Source organism: Diadema setosum, chromosome 20 (genome assembly GCF_964275005.1).
Source record: "Diadema setosum chromosome 20, eeDiaSeto1, whole genome shotgun sequence".
In the NCBI taxonomy this organism is placed as follows: Eukaryota; Metazoa; Echinodermata; class Echinoidea; order Diadematoida; family Diadematidae; genus Diadema; species Diadema setosum.
The window spans coordinates 24,261,030-24,284,758 of record NC_092704.1 but is presented as its reverse complement, the minus strand read 5'-3'; the positions used below and the strand labels follow the sequence as shown (position 1 = coordinate 24,284,758).

At 39.1% G+C, this 23,729-nt stretch overlaps 1 protein-coding gene across 1 annotated transcript in view; it reads left to right on the top strand.

Annotated features, from left to right (window-relative positions):
• The window catches only part of LOC140243687 (5'-AMP-activated protein kinase subunit gamma-1-like), a 73,922-nt gene extending 68,435 nt beyond the window's left edge, over window positions 1–5,487 (top strand). The window contains exons 13-17 of the mRNA XM_072323350.1: window positions 457–540; window positions 1,121–1,243; window positions 2,043–2,189; window positions 3,381–3,474; window positions 4,081–5,487. Of these exons, the coding sequence (XP_072179451.1) occupies window positions 457–540; window positions 1,121–1,243; window positions 2,043–2,189; window positions 3,381–3,474; window positions 4,081–4,136 (504 nt within the window). The 3' untranslated portion in view covers window positions 4,137–5,487. The remainder of the gene's footprint in view (window positions 1–456; window positions 541–1,120; window positions 1,244–2,042; window positions 2,190–3,380; window positions 3,475–4,080) is intronic.
• Window positions 5,488–23,729: the final 18,242 nt, after the last annotated feature.

Here is a 23,729-nt window from a genome sequence, read left to right as displayed (position 1 = left end):
TATGTTTTAGATTAGACAAAAAGAGGTTGATATTCTATATCATTGCTTGCTTTGTGTGATTTTCTTACTTTTAAAGTAATGTTAAGTACTCTCCCATTATGACAGATAGTTATAACGAAATTTCATTTCACCAAAGTGAAAATTCAGGAGTCAAAATTATTTCTACTTATCTTCAGAATTCTATATTAGTTCTGTTGTTGTAACAAAATTTGATATAAAGGAAGAAAACTGCTGGTCACGAGGACTTCGCTATAACGGGAATCACCTGTATATGATTTTTGCCTTCAAACTATGTTTTCTATATCATCAGTATGTTTTTGACCTGCAGATGTCTGCAGCTCTGTTTATGCCCAATCTTTATTTCATGATTGCTTCTGGTGCGTCCAATGCGACTTCTGTCCAACTCGTCTCTCCTTCTCTTCCTTCTTCCCCCAACCTGTGTTACCTCATGTAAAGCAGAAAAATGAGATCAAGAGTCCCTCGTTCCTCAAGAAGACCCTGAAAGAACTCAAGATCGGCACCTACAACAACATCGCAACGGTGAGTAGCAGTCTGATGGACTGAGACCATCGTCATTATTGATGAAAGATCTCTTTGTATTCTATAGCTCCAGAAAAAACAACTTAGACAGAAGATGTATGAAATTATCATTGTCAATATGCAATGCTTTGATGGAGTTGTCTTTAACCTTTATAATTGATTCCAAAGTTTGACGGTAATACAACATTGAAGAGGTCCTAACAACCCATTTTCTTTGGTAGTTTTCTTCACACAGTTTGATGTACAATATTTGGATGGCTCCTGGTAACATATACAATGAAACAAAAGCAGGAATCGTGAAAGCTGAGTAATAAAAATGTAAAGCTATTGCACAGTTCGATACACTGGAAGAGATTAAAAAGATTATGCTGGGGCATTGTTACACTCTTAAAAAGGCAATAACACATGTTGATATTCTTGTTGGTTGAGTATTCAATGATTTTACTGAAGACTCTGAAAAAAAATTAGTCACTTGCTCAAATGGTTTTAGTGGTGAAATCAATGCATTCTCTTATGAAAGCTTGTTTTAAGGCAGTCATACTTACAAGTCTCTTTTTAACTCTTTGACTCCTAATACTAGGCACGGCCAGACACACCCCTGATCAAAGCTCTCAACATGTTCATCACAAAGCGGGTCTCCGCTCTGCCCATCGTGGATGAAAACAACAAGATTGTTGACATCTATGCCAAGTTTGATGTCATCGTGAGTATTGCCTTAATTAGTTGTGCTTGTGTGTTTATGTTTTTTTTTTTTTCTGTCTTTGTCTTTGTCAGTGTCTGTGTGTCTCTCTGTAGTCATCCATGATGAATTATAGATAGTTTCTTCCCTATTTTTGGTGGAGTAGGGGTGGGGAAGGGCTGAAAGATGCCTTCCTAGTAGAGCTGGATTAATTTTTGAATTAGATACATCCAGAAAAATCATCCAGAAACTATGTTAACCCATATGGATTCAAATGACAGATTGCTTGTGATCTTTTTTTTTTTAATGACTCTTTACTTTAATAGGCTTAACCTCAATTTTCATAACTACCGTCAATGCAAACCATGCAATGCGTCGATGAAGGCTCTTTAATCTTTGTAACAGAAGGTACCAAGATTGATTCCTGCTCACTGCACTAGTTTGTGGACAAGATGCTTTGGTAACTTCACAAAGTCGTGTTTAGCCAGTTATGTAAATGACTACCTGGCATGCTATAGAGTAATAATAATGACAAGACTTTTATAGAAGGACAATGCATACTCTAATGGGTCTACCCAGGGTAAGTAAGAATATGATATTATGATGAGGATGTGGAGGAGGAGGAGGAGGAGGACAAAGATGAGAGTGAAGAGGATGATGATCACTATTTCATTTTAGGCATTCCTCTCTCTCTCTGCATAACCCTGTTCAATCCAGAGTTATGTTTCATATTCTCCGGCTGCTTTTGCTAGTTTTGCCGTATGTTTGTCAAAACCCAAGAGTCTACTCCAGTTTTTATTGTCATTTTTTTTTTCATCTGTAGAATCTTGCTGCAGAGAAGACCTACAACAACTTGGACATCACCATCCAGCAGGCCCTCCAGTTCCGCCAGACGTACTTTGAGGGTGTCAGCACGTGTAAGGAGAGCGAGACACTGGAGACCATCATGGAGCGGATCATCAAGGCTGGGGTGGGTTGGAAAGACACCACCCATCTCCTCTGGGGACTGTGGGGGGGGGGGGTGTGGGGTGGGGGAGGGGGAGGAGTGGAGGTGACAAATTTGTCTCCCCCTTGATATCACATTTTCTTCCTGCTTGTGTACATTGTTTGGTTTGGTTTGGTTTGGTTTGTTTCCTTGTTTTTTTTTTCTGGTCGCCCTTTGCACATCTCCTTCAATTGAATACTAGAATGTAGGAAGAGCTCAAGTCCAAATTTTGCCATCATCTCTGGAGACACCCTTGGGAAGTAGTGCAAATGAAGATAATCGTTTCACATTTGAATTGGTAGACATAACATTCCTGTTACTGAAAAATATGAAATATTAGGATGTTGCCTATTTTCCCCCTCAAACTTCTATTGAATGGACTGTGGTCTTTCATATATTCAGGTGTTCAATTCTACTTTAATAACTGTTGTTCATACCTGTCTGCATTAATAGAAGTTCTTTATTCTAGGGGTGACAGACACTTTATTTGTTTGTGTGTGTGTGTGTTGCCTTTGCGTTTTGTTTTATTTTGTCATTTCTTCGCTATCTTCAGTTCTACTTAGGATAATTTTCTGTCTGTGTCCTTGCACTTGCAATGTGGATTTGTAATTCTCTCATCATTCTATCTTTCTTGAATATCTGTGAGGCTAGAGCAGAAAAGACTCATGTCTTTCACAGCAGTAAGCTCTGTGCAGTGTAGGAAATAGTTTTCAGATATTTATGGCATATGTGTTTTTTTCTTCATGCCACAGCAGACTGTGTGTCTTGTTTGGTAGGGTCATTCTGCTAGGCTCAAAAGAATATTAAATGTCATGGTTGGCAGAGATGTGGTCAAAATTTTGACGTACATTTTGTTAATGCATGTTTGCCAAGTTTTCTTTGGAGCATTCTCATTTTTTTCAGGAAAGAATTTGCTCATTGTGTAGTAAAATTGATTGATGGAATTCTTTTTTATGCAAACTTAGTTGTGTTTTCTTCTCTTTATTGATTTTTGGGGGATTTTTTTTTTCACTTTTAACATGTGATGCTCAATTTCCTTGGGGAGCTTTAATTTTTTATGTACTGCACTGGATGTAAATTGTGAAATGAGTGTAGTCACATAGTGATTATTTGATGATTTCGCCGCTTTTCTGACCACACTGCACTGTCTTGACTCCTCTTACTTGTATGCAACAGGTTCACAGACTGGTTGTCGTTGACGACGAGAACCACGTGGTAGGCATCATCTCACTGTCAGACATCCTCAATAGGCTGGTTCTCAAACCTGCAGGTGAGTGTTGCCATGGTGATCAGATGTAGCAAGCAGTCAGTATAAGAAATAAAAAAAAAAAGATCAGATGTATTTCTCCTAGTTGCATTGAGCTGTATGAGAAGACTCTGTTCCCTTCACTAAACAAGGCATGGTTTTTCTTGTTTGTGCTACATATTTGTAGTAGTACATTGCATTCCCATTGTAACGAATAGGGTTATAATGAAATTCTCGCTACAGTGAAGTAAAAATTCAGGTCCCCTCATTATCATATATATCTCTTTGCTACTTTACTGTTTCACCATAACAAAATTTCAATATAACAAAAGAATTCAAGGATACTGGTTCTTGAGGACTATACTGGTTCTTGAGGACTTCGTTATAACGGTAGTTGCCTGTAATAGTATTGCTAAAGAGATGAAGAGAAAATAGAATTTCATGTAAATATACAGCTCAGGAGCCAGATATAGGGTCAATTTGAACTCTCCATATTTTTTTGCTTCGGTGGTCAGTTGGTAAGTAATGAAATGATATCTTGCACAGCCAGTCCTGCCTACTCTTGATATCGTCCAGAAGATGCCCTTGCCCCGTTAATTTTCTACTTACTCTTTCTTTTCACCTTTAAAGGAGTACCTAGCAGAAAGAGTAGTGCGTCCTCATCACAGGGCTCACCAAGAGTATAGCCAACCAGAGAGGGCGCTCTTTACTCTTCGAGTACTAGTTTTGCATGTCGGCATTGCTCTTCATCTCCACACATCTGGACTCACCAGGAGAGATGTGATTACCACCAGGTTACGTCCGGAGATTCAGCATCGCATTGGCAAAGAAGATGTTCAAGATGTCTTGAGACTGCCGAAATATATATTTAGACGAAAAATTCTTCCCCCCCCCCCCCCCCCCACCATCTACAAGTAGAGCATACTTGCATGAACTGGATATAATCTGTGACCAAAGTGGGCTGGTGTGTAGAGCAGATGTTGACTTGTGATGAGGACCAATGCCTGTCTTGCAGGAAATGTACATCGGTCATTGGCTGTGCATTTGCTTCTAATTGTGCACACAAGTCATTGAGAATGTTTAGTGTATGGAGGCCCTGGAGAAACATGAGTGACTCTCAATATCCAGGTTTGTGTGAGAAAGCGAAGACTACCCTGAAAATGCCACTTTCCTATTAAATATGATGTTCACCATAATATCTAAAAATCTGCATTTGTAAAAGACAAACCCCACTATAGAAATCCCCCACTATTGCACAATGAAATGTTGCTCTTCGCTGCCTCACTAGTCTCGATTTTGTTGTGTCAAACCAACAGAATTTTTGTACCTTGATTTGAGTGGGAGGGTTAAGCAAGCCAGCGGACGTCATTGAGATACAGAGAAACCCACAAAGTGAAGTGTTGGTTTACGCTGTGGCATTCGTGAAGTTTGTGGTAGATGCATGCATCGATCCCGACCTACGTACGTCACCAAACTTGGAATATCTACATACCAATAGTCATCAGCATTATGCGAGCAGACGTTGCTTGACTGTGCATGGCTTTTTTTTTTTCTTAGTCTGTGGCACAGGACAATAGGCCTATTCTTGTGAGGCATGCTGAAGTGAGCATTTTACATATACACCTTTTCAAGTGAAACTGAAAGGATTTTGTAAGCAGTCACTCTATACTCCAATATATGGCAAGCTGCATGTTGTGAATGTTCATATCAATCAGTTGCCAAGAGGATAGGGTAAAAATGCTGTGAGCGCACACACAAATAGAGCACAGATTACAGGTTTATATATCATATTTGCGTTCTTGTCATATTTAAAGCGAAATATTTCTCCTGATTACATGTGCTATTTTCAGTCATCCTTGCAACATCTCCAGTGTGTTGCTGCTGTGACCTTCGTGGTATTTTCATAAGTGTTGTCGCGATTTCATTCATATGTATGATGGCAAGTAATCGCTTTAGATTTCAGTCCTTGTACTTTGTCTTCTATTGCTAGGTGTTCATTGTGCATATTTCTCCTGGGGTCATATTTCTCAATTTTCTAGAGTGCAGCTAGCTGAAACTCCAATTTGAGAATAACATAGATAGATTGATGTTCTCCACAGCCTCTCTAGCACAAGTTGATGGGATTAAGAACCAGGCATTATACTACCATGTCAGAAATATTCCAAGGAAGTTAGCTCCAGGCAATATATAATAATTATATCAATTTACAATGGATTTTGTGCACAGCACGTCCTGTTCAAGTAAACAGTGGGGTTAAGTCTTCAAAAGACAACATCAAAAGAGGACAAGTGTGCACCCTGGATACTCAACAGGGCTGAAATAACTTCTTAGGGGTTGTTTCTGGCATGGTAATTTTGTTTTTTGTTTTTTTAACTGATTACCCAGTTTCTTCATCAAATTCATGCATAGTTCCACTTTACACCAAGACAAGTCATGCTTGATTCTATAATTGGACTCAAGGCATGAAACCACAGGTTTACTTAAATCGCCGTAAGACCTGGCCCCCACCCCGCTTATGCATCTTAAAGTACCCTCATCGCTGTGCAAACTGCCCCAAATGTCCTTTTACAAGAGATGTGTATTAAAGATGGATGACTTGTCATCCAAAAATTTTGATATGACCCAACTGAACTGTGAGGATCAGTGGAGAATGAGATAACTGATCAACAGAGAAAGTAAAATTCAGAAAAATATGGAAACACCAAAAGCACAACAGAGAGACAAGATGTATATGAATTGCTAGAACAGATGTAGAAACATATATGTGAAGAATAGAAACGTGCAAGTTTAGACTCGGACGATGCAGCAGAAAGAGACTTGTAAAAAAAGAAAAAGGAATTTGTAGGTGTAAAGTTACATATAAAGAGATGCAAAGAGTGGAGAATGAGATTTGTGATGGTACTGCCGGGGGAAAATTTGACGGCAGAAACTTTTGTGAAAAGAGACAAGAAGTGGGCTCATTATTCTCGGCATTGTTTGATGTATGCAATATTTTGAAGAGTGACAGTTAACATTATTTGTCTTGAATGGTGTCAACTTCGGTCCTGGCAGGGAGTTGATGGGGATAAGTTTGGCCAAGATATGACCCAGGCATGACCAAATGTGTCATGATGGAAGACCACAGTATCAAAAGTATTCAGTGTCTGACTCCCCATCCCCCCCCCCCTCCCATCTCCCTCTACCCCCCCCCCCCTTCCTTCTCCCAATCTTCAACTCAATCATTCATGCCCTCTGTAACCTCACTCTTTTCTTCCTTACACTCTGTTTTGCAGAAAGACTTCAGTGGTAACTTTTACTCAAGAGCAGAAGTGGTGTGCAAATTGCTTAGACTTGTTCCAAGGACCCGTTTGATGCCACTGATCTCTAGTAGGAAGTATATGGATATCTCGTAGGCCAATTGCTTTGAAGCGACCGTGCCGCCATCTTACTATGCACATCACCCATACACTTGTGTACAGAGCTCAAAACATTACATGATGTTGGTGACAGTCTCTACTGGAAAGTGCATGCAAGTCACCATAGAGTGTGCCCAGTACGATGGCGGCGCAGCGGCTTCACTTGTTTGTACAGCTTGAATGGGCCAATGAGATATCCAGATATGTCCTGTAGCAGTCGGTGGTTTGATAACCTCATGCCTCTTGCCTGGGTATCACGGGTAAGCCACTGCTGTCGCTAAATAGGTCATTTTTATGACAGTGCAATTGCGCACTACAAAATGTTTGCCAAACATTGTATAGTTGTACATAATAGATATGCCAGTTGTACCAAATGTATTGAATTGAGCATTGTGATCCCCCTACACAATTGTGTTTCGTCATTCAGCTCAGCTGGCTGAACATGTCACGGCATGATTTTTTTCCCCCTTTCAGATTATGCTTGTGCTAAGTGTCTCAAATATGTTTAGTGTTGACTAAAAATTAGCAGTGTATTTGACCTATATCAGGATCAGTATTGTTGTTCGGCATGCCCTTGTTATGAAATACAGATTTCACCATGATCCGAGATTTGAATGCCTTGTTTAGTTTGATGAAAGGGGACTTCATGATGTGGCTTGTAACACGTTTTTGATATTTTCTGTGAAAATATGCTTATTTCTGAACTGCTTAGAAAAGCCAATTCTGTGATTATTGTATACATGCAATGAGGACTGCTTTGTTGCTGTAGAAATGAGTTGTCTGTATATACAAGCATCAGCAGTGTCCACCCATTGATATCACCTTTGAAAGAGTGTCAGAGATGTATGAGAATATGATTTATTTTACACCCAACTACTGTTGGGGAAAAGGAAGCAAGAGATATACATGTATGTATCCCCACAGCATTTATCATGAAGACTGTGTTTATCAGTGCTTCACGTTTGATACCCAAAGTGAAATATTTTGAAAATAAATTGATGTTATAAAGATAGTCCTCGGAGAAATTTGTTATCTGACGAGTCGGTTCAAAACAGATTGTACTGAAAATTTACTGGAGACCACCGTCAAAATTTATGCACTCCAAAAAGAATATAACTAACTTGGTAGCCGTGAGTTGCTACACATCAAGTCTTGCATGTCAACTCTGAGCAGACTTCATCATTGTGTTTGGTAGCAAATACGTCTTCGTCAAAGGGCCACAGCTAGCTGCATTAAACATGAACTAATGTTGAGATAGACTAGATCATGTGTAATTGAATTTCCTTCTGCCAATTTGTCATACCAGTAGGAATGAACAAAAAGCACCAGTGAGAGCATCTGGAGGTATACTATTTTTTCCCCCTCTGGTGGCCTGTTCAGACCACTAAAATATCTAATTTTGACATTTCTGTTGTCCGAAAAGAAATGTAATGGCCCGAAATAGAAGGAAACATAACTATCCTTTTTGAAACTTACTTGCATGTTCAGGCTACCAAAGGATAATCTTTTTGGAAGTTTGGTAGCCCAACATCATTTCTAGGTGGCCTCGAGCCACAGGCCTGTGCTGATTTTGAGCCCTGACTAGCAATGTCATGTTTTGATTTACATAGGATGGTAAGCCTTGCAAGAGACTAGACCATATGGCCAGGATTGATGATGCTTTTCAAAGAACACTCTTGCATGTTTCAAAACATAACCAAATTCTCTCAAATAGTCTTCTGGAAGATAATTTCATTTGAAAGGAGATATTTGCAGATTTAAAAACTGATACATTTGGCAATTTTGGTATAGGATGTGATGTTTGCTCTACCATTCTGCCACTGATTTTATTATGAGCAATAAAATCTATGAAGTGTGTGGCTAGAATGGTGAAGTGTTCAAAAATTTCTACAAGTTAGATGCTGAAATGAAGAGAGAATGTAAGAACACAGGTGTGGATGGTGCAAGAACGTGGAACGTAGAAATCTTTTACCTAATTTTAAGTACTTAGTGTTATAATCCCTTGAATATGTTGGAGAAATGATTTATTGTTTTAGGAAAGGGGAAAAATGATAGACATTGTAAGACAAACCCAAGTACTGTTGACCTTCATTTTTTAAGTATCAAGTTGTGAAGTTGGAACTTTTGTTCATATGTTTGTAAAAATTTGTAATCATTATGAGGGATCTGCTCTTTTCAGACTAAAACTGTAAAATGAAGAAATATGAAAATAAATCACAAGAGTTTATCAAATACGATGTTGGTTTCAGCCTGGTCTTCTTTAATTGAATGCTGTGTAAATGATATTATTTCCTTGCATTAGTGGTGAGATTCTATGGTACAGACTTGGAAAATACAGCTAACACAGGAAATACACACACACACACACACACACACACGCACCAATATGTGTTTAGTGATGGAAATATTATTTGGTATGACTGAGTAATCTTAAAGCAAAAGAAGTTGAAATGAAGGCAGATGACCTGCAAGAAAGCAGGGTAGATGGTGAAGTTGTATTGTCGCCCTGAAATTAATGGTTCTAAAGGAATGCATAATAGATACAGTGTGAATTAACCAACTCTACCAGCATCTGGCGGGGTTAGTTGTACTTGTGTGTGTGTGTGTGTGTGTGTGTGTGTGTGTGTGTGTGTGTGTGTGTGTGTGTGTGTGTGTGTGTGTGTGTGCGTGCGTGCGTGTGTGTGTGTGTGTGTGTGTGTGTGTGTGTGTGTGTGTGTGTGTGTGTGTGTGTGTGCGTGCGTGCGTGTGTATGTGTGTGTGCGTGCGAGCGAGCGTGTGAGTGTATGTGTGGTTTAGACCTGAGCACTGATCTACAATTAGACTGAGGGCTGCAGGATTAGAAATTTCCCCGGAAGGGTCCCCTTCAAGGAGCCGATGTTGTCGCAAACTGACCCTGCCCTGGAGTCATCGGGACAGCGCTGCGTAGTGTTAAGTTACAAGTGTCCACGAATGCTGGAGTGTATGCATGTTGAATTAATTATCTTTTTTATTTTTAGAAAACATGATGTGGATGCCAAATCCATTTAACAGTTGCGGCTCAAAACTTGGAAAGAAAGGCATGCAAACAAATAGAGCTGTATTTTGAAAACGAGATTACAGGTGGGACGAGCATATGAATTATATAAGTCATTGAGACTTTTATTTCTTTTCTTACAAGAAAGGTTTAGTGAGCCTTTTCTCTCGACTAATAATGGGTGTGGGGGGATTTCATCGAGTGTTTTGTCAAGTGATTCGCACAGACAAATTTGCTCTCGGCCAATCAGATGCAAGGATTTCAGTAGCTTATAACAGTTGTCAGTGACTGACAAGTTCCATGCCCTGAGCTGAAGGGAAACGCCTTCTTTTCGAAGTCTGAAAATGGCCGTATTCGAGACCCGAGTTTATGTAGCTACGGTTTGATGCCGTGTCCCGTGTGGTAGATTTTAATAATAGACATCCCCAGTGCATTCCCGTTATAACGTTATAACGAACACGGTTATAACGAAATGGTCGTTACAAGGAAGTAAAGATTATAATTATAGCTATATACGTAATTTACTCTTCGGCTATGAAGAAATTTAGGTATAACGAAAGAAAACCGCTGGTCCCGAGCACTTCATCATAACGGGAGTGCACTGATTAAGCTACCTTACATCTAGGATGGGGGTGAACAAAAGGGATGAATGACTTCCAGTCGGGGGTGGGGTGGACAGATTGAATCGATTTAAGAGGAACACAAAGTGAAAGCTCGAACGAAAGCTAACGCGTGTCAACAGACATAATTGTCAGGATAATGTTTGTAGCGCTCTAGTTGAAGAAATCACTTAATTTGTAAATATATAGTCATGATTATGCTGATTGACTGTTGAATGTTGTTGCAACTGACTGACGAAACAATCGGCTTGTAATTGCAACTGATTGACCCCCACCCCGCGAAAAAAAACAACAACAAGAACTCGACGGAAGAATTCATAGATTTGAACAGTTCTTGTCAGTAGATTTTGGACGCTATGACGATTTGTGGCATGAGCTAGTGAATTGTCTTATTATTGTGATCGTGCGTCGATCACGCCTGTGCAATAATTGCGCCACCCCCCCCCCCTTTCAACTTTGAAGCGGTTTAGTTCTGCCAATTAACGACATGTCTGAAGAATGAAAAGTGTAGAATGTGAAAACACAGATAAGAGTCTCTCCGTGTATAAACTTACCGCGGGACCCATCAATATGAGATTGCATAATGTGAATAATAATTACCTTTCTGCCAAATGCGTGTCTTTATGACATAATTAACAACATTTATTGATTTCCGACACCCATGATGGTTTGGAAGTGTCAAACTTTCAGATGTCAGCAGTCGAAAGTGGCGTGCCTGAAGAACGGGAACACATAACATTCTGTTCAACCAAGGAGGTATGAGATCCCTCCTTGGTTCAACCCAAAATGTCACGCGTCTTTGATCAAATACTGGATTCCCGCAGGATGTCTTGAGTGTGAACCTGTGGAAACTTCCCACTGCTCTCCACAGTGTTTAGGCCTACACTTTGTACGCTATGTTTGACCCCCCCCCCCCCCCACCACCACCACCACCACCACCCTGGTGCCTTCAAAAACAGTTTCGTGACTTTGCACTGGGGAAACGTGCGTCTTTAATCACTCCTTCGTCCCAGCGATCAAAATGGAGATTGATCAATTTTAGACCACCGCGCTGCGTTTCTATTCCCCTCTGGAGGTTCATCTTTTATTCACTGGGCATGCGCACTAATGCTGAGGTCTTGAGATCTCATAAAATCAGTCCATGTATAATTCATTCGTATTCCGTAAGTGTATAATCACCTCCATAAATTTCGGGTGGCGCTGCGGACGCTACTGCCTGCGTGACGACCTTGAAACACCCCGATGAAGTGGATTAGGTCCAATGTAGGTCTGGCTGTAGTCTTCTACAAAGACATGATATTTTAATATTTTGTATACATTTTCCTCTTTTTTTTTTCACGAGGGCTGTTGAGAATTCTTCACGACGATAATCCCGCAACAATCGCGGAATAACTGCCAATTTACCTTCTCCGCTACTTTGGGCCCACGAGGGTAAAGTTAATAACATTTACTTTACCACCCCATTAGAAGCAGAGGAGTGCAAAAAAAAACAAAACAAAACAAAACAAAACAAAACAAAACAAAACAAACAACAACAGCAACAACAACAACAACCCTAACAAACAAAAGAGAATGTCGTAAAGCAATGATTTACGAAAACAGCATAAGCCTGATTTCCTTAATGCAGTGCTCTGGTATGATCACAAAGGACAATGAATAAAACATGAAATGAATGCGCTCTGTAATGAAACGACTAGTGCATGCAATCTGCACTGTCCAGTTGTGCGGGACCATGAACACAAAAGGGGCTGTGTTCATTCATGGAGCCACTAGTAGCTCCATGGTTCATTCATCATCTGTATAAAGACACAAAAATAATATTTTTTAACGGGTTCATATTACAATTTTTGTGCATTCTTATCGTTCATGGGTTGTTGGGGGGTTTTTTTTCGTTTCTTTTTTACTTCATGATGCGTCTTCGTAATAAATTATATACAAATATATTATATAGGGCCTATAGTTCCATACATCTATAGAAAAGTAATGCTTCACAATACCATACTGTAATATTCTAAAAACATGGATTCAATCTGAGCCTTTACAAACCAAACATCTGTTTCGTCCATCTCCTATAGTGGTCATATTTATTTTTGTTTGCATGAGCAATCCGTCTTGAGTCTCTTAATACCTCCTTGTTTGTTTCTCATCATCATCATTGTGGCGCATGATGTTGCCTCTCTGGATACATTCAACACGTGCTGTTTCCATGGCAACCAACCTGTAACCCGAGACTTGTTCTCTCGCGTTCGCCTAGAGGAGTGGTAATAAGGGGAAAAGGAAAGCGAAAATCTCCCGTGATTTAGAAGCTTATAGTGTGTATGTGTGCGTGCGGGGTTTGGGAATACATTGTATTGTTGAAGTCATTAAAGACATCACAATCTTGCGGCATTCATGCGTCGTGAATATTTCCAGTAGAGACTAAAAAGGAATTAGCCTTAGTCAAAGGAATCAGCTTCAGTCAAGCGTTAATAATGTTTGCAGAGCTGGCTGCAGTCATTGACACAATGAATCACATAAGGCCTTCTAGCAGTATTTTGAAGAAGTATTTAAGAGTGTTTTGTAAGAGGGGAAAATGAACGTGATGAAATTGATTTCAAAGTTCAGGGTACCATCTGCGCAATTCTCACTGATTTAATGCGCACTGTCTTGAGTGCTCGTTTCCATCCGAGTGTTTGTGCGTTAGTTGTAACGGGCGTATGTGGATGTTACCCCCCCCCCCCCCCGCCCCATTTTGTTTTATGTTTATAGTACTGGATGCATTTTTATCTAGGTTTTAGCCCACTTAAATTTCAAATCATATAAGGACAATTATTTCAGCGTCATGATATACCTATCATAATTATAATACCTATCTATTCATTGATGTTCATCACCAAATTGATAATTCTAAACCGGGTTCTCATGTTGCTGTCAGCGTTGGGCAGGGGTGATCACTAAAATTTATACCAACAATCACTGTCTTACAGTGCTGCTACAGAATTTCGAGGAAAAACCGATAACATGTGACCGCGGAACTTTGAGTTTGTAACTATACTGGTTTTATCATTACATAGAACCAGGACTATTATAATTGAGTCTTAATAGCTCTGGTCTCGTAACCATGGCAACGTATAGAAATTAAGGGAGGTCCACATTAATGCAAATGTACATGTTTGATTATCAATGTGTAGCAACGCTCAAAGAGCGTCAGATTTGGACATTGCAAGTACAAATGTAACGATTACGGCTACCGTTTATCAGTAATTTTTTGCTGAGATGAAATTATGAATTAATACAGGTGCCATTAACGGTTTTTTTTTTAATACCTTATCTGTTCGGATGATATGTAGAATAAGATGTTTACTATAAAAAGACAACAACAACAGCATCAAGAGATCACCTAACACACATGGTATTGTTTTGATTTTACTACATCTATGAGATTGTGACAATCTCTATAGGCCTAAGTCCCACCAGCAATAATCTTATGTCAAGATTTTGATGCAGGGGCCTTTGACGGCAAAGAGAAATAGTATGCATCCTCATTAGAAAAAAACTATTATACTTATTGCTGTATATGGAAATAAGCTTCTCCGTTGTTGTTGTTTTTTTAATTTCTGAAATAGGCAGAGCTCTATCATGTCTATACGACGGTCATACAATTCTAGAAAATCATTCAAAGTGTAGCAATTTTCATTCACATAAAATGATCGTGACCAATAATTGCCTACACACACGAGGGCGCGCGCACACATACACAGAGAGAGACATGTATATAAGATGTGTGTTATTACATTCATATCTGTGTGTTTGTATTTATAAAGACGTGTTAACAATGTTATATGCCTTCAATAATGAAACACAAACTCATGTCTAAGTAAATAAACGAACGTATATAATACATGTGTGTGGGAATGTGTGTGTGTGTGTGTGTGTGTGTGTGTGTGTGTGTGTGTGTGTGTCAGTATGTGTGTGTAAAAGCTTGCTGTAGGACATCATGTCCTCAGCGAACATTAATGTTTGTCCGTTTGCTCGTAGCCAGTGTTACAAGTATATCATTGTGCATTCTGTCTTCAGGAAGTTAAAGGTACAGTTCAAAATTCTCACGGCACGGAATGCACTTTGGTAGTGTAGCAAAAATGGAGGATGCAGATTAAAAGAAACAACACTTTTGTCCGTAAATCATATTACACACTTATTATGTCATTATTATAAAATGCGATTATAAACTGACGTCATCATAATAATTAGAATGTGTCGCGCTGAACTTTTGATGGGCATGAACTTAACAGTGTCCTGGAAAATGAGGAAAGTAAATTGACCGCATTTTGCACACATGAATGCCAATTATCAGTTGAGGAAAATGCTTTTCATCTGAAATTAATTATCATCGAGTAATGAGAACGTACATGTGAAGATTGAGCTTTAATTTCGTTTCAAAATGAGACCTAGTTTGATTTATACAACCCGGATGCTCATAACATAGCCTAACATTAATTGGCAATTATCTCGCGCTTTCGGCATTAGGTGTCTGTTCAAACTAGCTTGTCCCACACTTCTGTGAATCATTAGTGTGCGCTGCGCCCATGAACAGTACAAGATCAATAGCCGAACATAACACACGCCGGCATACACACACTCACTTATACACAAACATTCATAAAACACACACATAATGCATTCACAAATTGTATTTGTTAAAGCATACACGAATATAGTAAACACAATATTACTAACATACACGCACACACACACACACTCACACACACGTGTTCCAAGCACACACATACATACACTTGCTTCTACACTTCAATTATTATGTTCTCGATACTAGTAGTGCGAATTACCATAGACGTCTGGAAAAAAAAGACAGTTCGTCACAGTGTAGTTGTAGAAAAGTCGATGATTTATGAATCATGAGTAAGATTTGTAAACATATCATTCAAACTCTGGACTATTAGTCTTGTGTCTCTAAGCATAAATCTTAGATTAAACTATTCGAGGTTGGCCTGTTATGTTTTTGCTTGAAGCGAGGCAATTTTTTACATCACGCCAGACACATCGACAAGTGATCGATATGGGCCAAACATTTTGTCACCTTCAGACAGTCATGAACAGCTAAAAAATTTGAACATATCAAATTCAAAGCTGGAGATTTCATGTTCTGACCAAGACTATCATCAAACATTAGAAGAGAGTTCTTACGTCGGCGGACAATTCGCGAATTTATTCCGATATCACGTGCATTGGTCCTACGTGTAGGAGCGCTGCACTGCAAATAGAAACAGATGGTGATGGTCCAAGTTAAGTAACAGGCGCTGAAATGGGTGAAATCTTATGCCTTATTTCAAAGCTTCTATTCTCAATATCCAAGTGATAATGTATGTTAAGGTGATGATGAGGTTATTGTATAAATGATGTTAGGGACTGTTTTAAATAGGAGTTTTGGCTCGCAGTGATTGTTTTTAACACTCTTCATTACTTCACGTTTCGAGTATGACTTGCCACGTTGAATTATTACGGTCCACCCTGAAAAACCGAACCACCGATGCAGCCGATTCCGAATGCGAGTCAGGCTTGCTCGTTCGTCCGTCTATCCAGCTCTTTCTCAGTATAGGGCGGGATTCAGCATTTTGATCATCGCATTATCAATGAGACGCTGCAGCCAGCCAGCAGCGCACGAACCCTCTTTAAAATCGGCGAGCCTCATCAAGTAGAGAAAGAAGTAATCACTCTGCCAGACCATCACGCTAATTGTGCAGCCAGATATACGGCGCAGTAGATTTAACTTGCTTGCGGATTATTCTGCAACTGCGGGCGGGTGGGCGAGTTCAGTGGCTTCTCTCGTGTTGGATGTGGCCATCAGAACCCTTCTCGCCACTGAATCGCGAGAGATGATCGCGAAGGGTTACGGGGGGACGACGCGCTTTCCCCCGCCGCCGTCAACACCCAGGTGACTATAATATATCGGTGCGCTCCGCCGCACGATGAAGCAGTTTCTATCAGTCGTCCGTGCACACAGGTGCTTATGCGACAGGACCAACATTTTCTGTTACGATGTACCCTGCAAGTATTCATAGTTTGAATTTCGAAGTACGAACACTTCGCACTCCGCACGACGAAACGGAGTAGCTAATTAAGTCAACACTTGTGGATATCAGCAGTAGATATTAACTTTAGCAGAAACAACGTTCCGGTTTGCGACTACGGGATTTTTTTCTCTGGGTTTTGCTCGCTGAGGCGGAAATCTCATTCGGAGGAGCGTCGCCATGCAGGGAGTGTGCTTTGGATTATGGTGCGGTGGGCTAACTCTACTTCTCTTGATTCTTCAACCCGCTTCCACCGGCGCGATGAACCTGCGGGACACCACCAGAGGCCGCGAAGGTAACTCTCACCCAATCTCTTTTTTTTTTTTTTCACCACCCATCCTCCTCCTCCCACCCATCCCCCCCCCCCCATGAAAAAAAAAAGCTCGTCGAAAACCAGTCAACCTAGAAAAGGTTACCAGCTGTAGCGCTGCTAGATTGAGTTCTTGATTAGTGCTCCAGACATATGCCGGCCTAGAAGCCCACGTATTCCACCAAGTGAAGATCCGATTAGGCTGAGATCCTAAGTGCCAAAAATCTGTGCAGTTATTCCGTTCTTCTTCTTGTTTCCTTCGTCTTCTTCTTCTTCTTCTTCTTCTTCTTCTTCTTCTTCTTCTTCTTCTTCCATTTGAGTACTTTCACGTCATGTTTTAGTAGATAAGGACAGTAATTGTATCGTGGTCTTCATTGCGGCAAGTATGATTCTATGACGATCTTACTAATTGAAGTTGAATGACAGTAGGAATGTGTCAAAGGTTTTCAAATCGTGCAGTTTTTTCTTCTTCCCACTTTTATATAATCAATGAAATTTAATTAAGCTTATACCTCTCTTGATGTATGAGAATCTGAATAAGAAGTGAAAATCATTGTGAAACTTGATATAACAAAGACTTTGATTATAATTTCTCAAAAACTCGAGGCAAAACTTACAGTGCAATTACGGATATCAGCATTTTGGGAGTATGTTCCCATTTACTTTATTGTCCATTAAGAAACACACACACAAACACACACACACACACTGAATATCCTATCCTTGCTAGTCGCTATAGAATTAAGAGATTGAAAGCACCACTTTTGCACACTCATGTTTAGTGAAGCTTAAAGAAAAATACGCCAAGATGCAGGATACTTTGCAAGTATTTTGAAGCTGCAGTGGAAATTCATCCACAATTAAACAGTTATACAGGATTATAATGTCTGATACATACAAATTGTACTTGCATTAATTAGTTTAGAGTAACAGATAACCCGATCAGTCTACGGATTCCTAATGAATCATTAAACTGCATGAATGGGGGAGCGATATATGTCTCGCAGTGTGAAATCACGTTTGATTAACATGACAGAACTAATATGTATTCCATATCGAAAATTGGGGATAAATGGATAATGACTTTTCAAAACGTTCATCGGCATGATCAATTTCAGCATTCAGCAACCAATGCATTTTACAGCCGGTTACGATGCTAATTTGATTAACCAGTATCTGGATTTCCAAGCAGTTATATCCGACATAAAATGTTCACAGGGATAGATGGAGAGAAAGAGACAGACAGACAGACAGACAAAGAACAAGCGAGCGATCGAGAGAGAAAGAGAGAGAGAGAGATTTGGAAGGATATTGAGTATATTTCTATGTTTGTCATGCTCGCAGTGATTATGACAGTTTCACGACAGCATAAGTATCATTAAGCACAGAAAAAGTATTGCCCATCAAATGCGATTGACAGAATGATACACTCTGCAGTGCTCAAACACCGCTCTGTTGGCTCACCCTTCGGCAGTTTGTAAAACAATTCTCATCGTCAAAACCTGCTTTCAGCATATCATGTCAACAGATATACTATATACTTATGAGTATGGCATTGTGTAATCAGTGTAAAAACTATAAGATCTGACAAGGGATTGTCTTGGAAATTGATGGTTGCTGGTCATTCTCGGGGAAACCTCATCTTTCATAATGGTGCAAAATAAAATATTGCTACTGCTCGTGCCGCTTGCACGAGTGTCTTGAAGACGATTGCTCTTTTCATATTCAACCGATTATCGCATTTAATTGACAAAGAATTCACTGCATATGAAATAACATGTTGTATGAAACTGATAACGAGTCCGCATTTAAAGTGTTAACTCAGCTCACTCTTATCTCTGATTTGGTTATTTTTAAATGTCATATTGATACCAAATCATGACCAAAAAAACAAACAAACAAACAAACAAACTTTGTAACTAGACTTAAAAACAACTTTGTAAAATTCAAGCTGTGATCATTAATCAAAGCATTATGCGGTTCAGGTAAAGGGAAAACTTGTAACTGGGCATGTCGTTAGATCTTTTATGTATCGTAACAAACAAAGTTAAAAACAAAACAAAAACTTGTTCCGAGGCCCGGCCTGCCGACCTTGTGTTAATTGATGTGCAGTCAGTACCAGGGTCCTTATTACCGCCTTTCACATACCATATCCTAACATACCGTAATTAACCAACACCAATATAAGATAATCAGTTTGAATAACGGGAAAAATTCAAATGTTTTATTCTTAATTCCAAGCTCTTCGTCGCGATTTACTCGACCCTGATAATGGATGTCATTATGACTGGTATCAAATCGTAAAATTTAAAATAAACGACAGGAAAGGAGACATTTTAATGACGCAAAGTACTCTGGAAAAGAAAACTTGCTGCCCGTGGCACGCATGCCCCGATCCCTCACGTAGCCAGCCCATTGGCGGCGCCATCCATTATGTTGTCATTAATCACGTTTCATTTGTCACCATGCATTAAGGGCGTGTTTGAAAGGACCACCACATCACGTGTATAGCACTTGTGTCGTGTGAGTGTGTGTTTGTGTGTTTGTGTGTTTGTGTGTGTGTTTGTGTGTCAATGTGTCTGTTAGTCTGTGTTTTAAAACGGTACGTATGCTTATTGAAGTTAAACAAACGTAATGTTTTAACGCTACCTTGTTATGCTATCGACGTTTCTTTACTCACCAAATACTCACTCAAACAAATAAAACCTTTAAGTTTTGAAATGCCTGTTCCCATTAATTCTGCTCATTGATATTAATGAAATTTGTCCATAAATGAATTGATTACTCGCAAACTGTAGAAGAAAGAGTATCATTACGTTTAAATCGTATGTGTGTGCATGTGTGTCTGTGTGTGTTATTTGGATGCGTTTATCACTTTCCTGTTATAACTATGGAATTATCATTTTCATAATCAAAATTGCAGTTCAACATAATGCAAACGAAGATCAAAGTGTGCAGAATATAGTCTTTGCAGTGCTATTATTTTAGATATTGCCCATTGACGTTTTTACAATGTTTTCATGACCCAGTGTGAAACTGAAATTTGAAAGTTGAAAAAAAAATGATTAAGCATTAAAAATGTGTGACCTTTCTAGACCTAAGTGTGCACGCGTCTACTGATATGTATGTATGTGTGTATGTTGATGTGTGTGTGTGTGTGTGTGTGTACACTGAAGAAGAAAAAAAATCACTCCTCTCCTGAGCATTCAAAATGCTCAAGAGCAATATGTTGGCGTGTTTTTATTCCCCCGTTTCAATGAATAAGATTGTGCGCTTAAATACTGCACACTGAAATTCATCGCAGCATGCACGATGATCAAAATATAAGACAGAGTATAGGGTAGCAGGCCCGTAGCCAGGATTTTTCAAGGGGGGGTGCGGTCACTAAAAAAACGGACCTTCGGTACCAATACCAATAATGACACATACACACACACACACACACACACACACACACACACACATATACATATATATATATATATATATATATATATATATATATATATATATATATATATATATTCTTTGGACGACCGAACTACAAAAGTTGTATAAGACTTTCAATTTTGACTGTTTTAATGACGTTTTAAAGTCTCGAGGAAATTTGTATTTTTGTCTGTTGCATGCAATCGCGTTAAGGTATTTCATCTAGGAAATAGTAAAAACTCATTTTGCCAGGAAGTTGCAAAGTTTAATTGTGTTCGAGACTCTGCAAGCGTAGCGCGCCGCAAAATTGAGAATAGTGATTTTCCTGGTGTTGTTTTAACTTTTATTTTTTCTATTGTATACCCGCGTTAGCAGGCCTGAAGCCAGGATTTTTAAAGGAAGGGGGGATTGCGTTAATTAACAAAACGGTCCTTTGATACTGTCCCGGGAGGGGTAGCGACAATTAAAAGGTGGACACCATGCTCATACATGGACTTTCAAAATGGCCCCTAAACGAGTAATGATCATATGATTTTTTCGGGCCTTAAAAACAAGTATTCCTTAAATGTTTCCTGCACCCTAAAGAAGTACTTCATCATGATTGAACAATATACCATTTTCCCAAATTTCGGCCTTTTTGATACCCTTTGATTATATACACTCGTACATCACACTTTCCATCTAATCCGTGAGAAAAAACGACCCCTATTACGCATTTTCTTTAGCGAGTATGGTCACGGTGTCCACCTTTCAGTTGGAGTTTTCCATCCCATTGGATGCTGTTTGGAAGATGAAACATTCACTTTACTATACAGTATATCAGCCGTTGGTATGCGAGTTTGTCAAAAACGAAAATAAATAAGAAAATGTTTAAAACAAAATGAATTGTAAATGTGAACCATTTATATTTTGCCTCCTTGTGGTAGGATATTTCCAGCATTTCCGAACTTTCAAATAATCATTTTAGATTTAATAATATTAAAGGTAGTAGATCCGATTCGCAAACATCTCCAATATCAGTCAAATGTCATATTAACCATCATGCTAAGAAGGTTTTCTTTGTGAAATTTGGAGGTCAGTGAAATTCAAAAAATAAACATCCGTTAGCCACTGGAAGAAGTTGAGTACAATTAATTCAGACCTCAGGCTTAGTGCTCAGATGTTTTCCTATTTGATTTGATCTGTCTTACTGTGCACACTAAGATACATACTGGAATGGTTATTTCTTATTTATTAAATTATAGTAGCATATTTGCTTACTAGCTGTCTCTAGGTATTTTCGAATTTGGGCTGCAAAGAGATCCACTACCTTTAAGTTAGAAGAGAGATAAGTAAATAATGATAAAATAAACAAACAAAAAAGAATGAGTTTCTTTTGTAATACTATCTGACAAACTTTTTACTTTACCATTTTACTTCATAGCTCAGCACTTTCCATTCTCTCTCATACCCTCTTACCCATTACATTTATATGAAATACAACTAAAATGAGTTTGCGTGCCTGCATAATACTCTTTGGAAATTATAAGTGAAAATGTTCTTAGGTTTTGGCTCACTTTAAAATGAGAACCAATAGAACTGTCACAACATGAGAAAATGTATAAGTAATAATCAACACTACATTTCCGAATTTGGCCTGCAAAGAAATCCGCTACCTGTAAGTTAGAAAAGAGATTAGTAAATAATGATAAAATAAACAACAAAAAAAGAATGAGTTTCTACCGCCGTATCCAGAACAGAGCCTGAAACGGTCAGTGGCGTATCTAGGGAAAACGGCGCCCGGGGCAAGCACGAAAATTGCGCCCCTAATTTCTGAAAAAGTGTTCAACCCCAACCCCATCCCGGTAGGGACTTTAAATAAAGTCCACATGATGCTTTTTCAAGCACTTAAAAGGGATCTTTAGAGGGTGCTTTAAATGTAATGAATTTTGATAGATTTTGGCGAGCGAGCGCAGCGAGCGAGCCGAAAATCTTTGTATTTCAGCTTACAAAACATGGAGTTCTTGTCATTTTTTGCTTACCAAATCTTACAATTCTAATCAAGATATAGTGACGGCCTTATAGATAACGATTTATACCAAAAAAGTGAGGACTTTCAAAAATACTCTAAATTAGTACGCGCGAGTGAGCTGAAATTTGTATATGTCCTCGTCATCATCACGTATATTGTTCTTATCTTTTTTTATATAAATTTTGGCGAGCGAGCGCAGCGAGCGAGCCGAAAATTTTTGTATTTCAGCTTACAAAACATGGAATTCTTGTCATTTTTTGCTTATTAAATCTCACAATTATAGTGACGACGTTATTGATAACGATTTATACCAACAAAGTGAGGACTTGAAAAAATTCTCTAAATTAGTACGAGCGAGTGAGCCGAAATTTGTATATTTCTGCGTCATCATTACGTTTTTTTCTTATCTTTTTTGTGTTTTTTTTTTTGTGCCCCCCTCCCCCGTATGTTCAAAACTGTTGGCGTCCTCCTTTGATAAAATCGGCGATCGCTTCAGAACGAGTGAAATTGCAGTCGCTGCTCCGTGTAACATTTTTTCCTGCTGAATATAAAATGACATGAGTGAACACAATAGACATTATCATTTTGTCCGCGTCATCGTCACGTTTTGTTCTTATCTTCTTCTCTTTTTTTATACAAATTTTGGCGAGCGAGCGCAGCGAGCGAGCCGAATATTTTTGTATTTCATTTTACAAATCTATCACAATCGGTCACACCCTCTCGTTATCAACGTCAACGTTGTAATGGATAATCAATGTCATCCACGAATCGCACGTACTCGGGCGGCCAGTGGAAAAAAAAAAAAAAAAACACCGGTCACACGGGCCAAGGGCCATGGCATGCAGTGCCAATATAATAATAGCTCGCACAAATTGATACATAACATTTGTGTTTAATTGTGTGCATGGGGACAATCCGATGGTTCATACAACAAAAGGGTTTCGTACAATTATTTTTAACATTGTTAAACGTACTCTTCCACATTTACGTAGCATATAATATGTCTTTATATTTATTTGGATTGTTATCTTGAGAATTGCTAAAAACCGTTATTATGAAAAAGTGAACCTTTCAGAATTTGGGGGGGTGCGTACGCACCCGACGCACCCCCCTGGCTACGGGCCTGGGGTAGTAGTGATAAACAATTAAAGGTTTTCTCTTTTTCGGAGGGGGGGGGGGGCGGTGTCTCCATATGCGGTTGCGCTCGTGTACACTTAACTCGAAATAAGATTAGAGGAAGTTGAAAAAAAAAAAGAAAAGTTTTCAAGCACTTCAAAGAATATAGGAGAAGTTGTCCAAAGCCAGTGTTAGCGTCAGCGTGTAGAATATGTGGATGTGTGAGAGAGTGTGCAATTTGCTCGTTTGTATGAAATTTACGTGCATGGATGTTCGTGTCTTCTTTAGCTGCGTGTTTTTGTATGTGCGTTCATGAA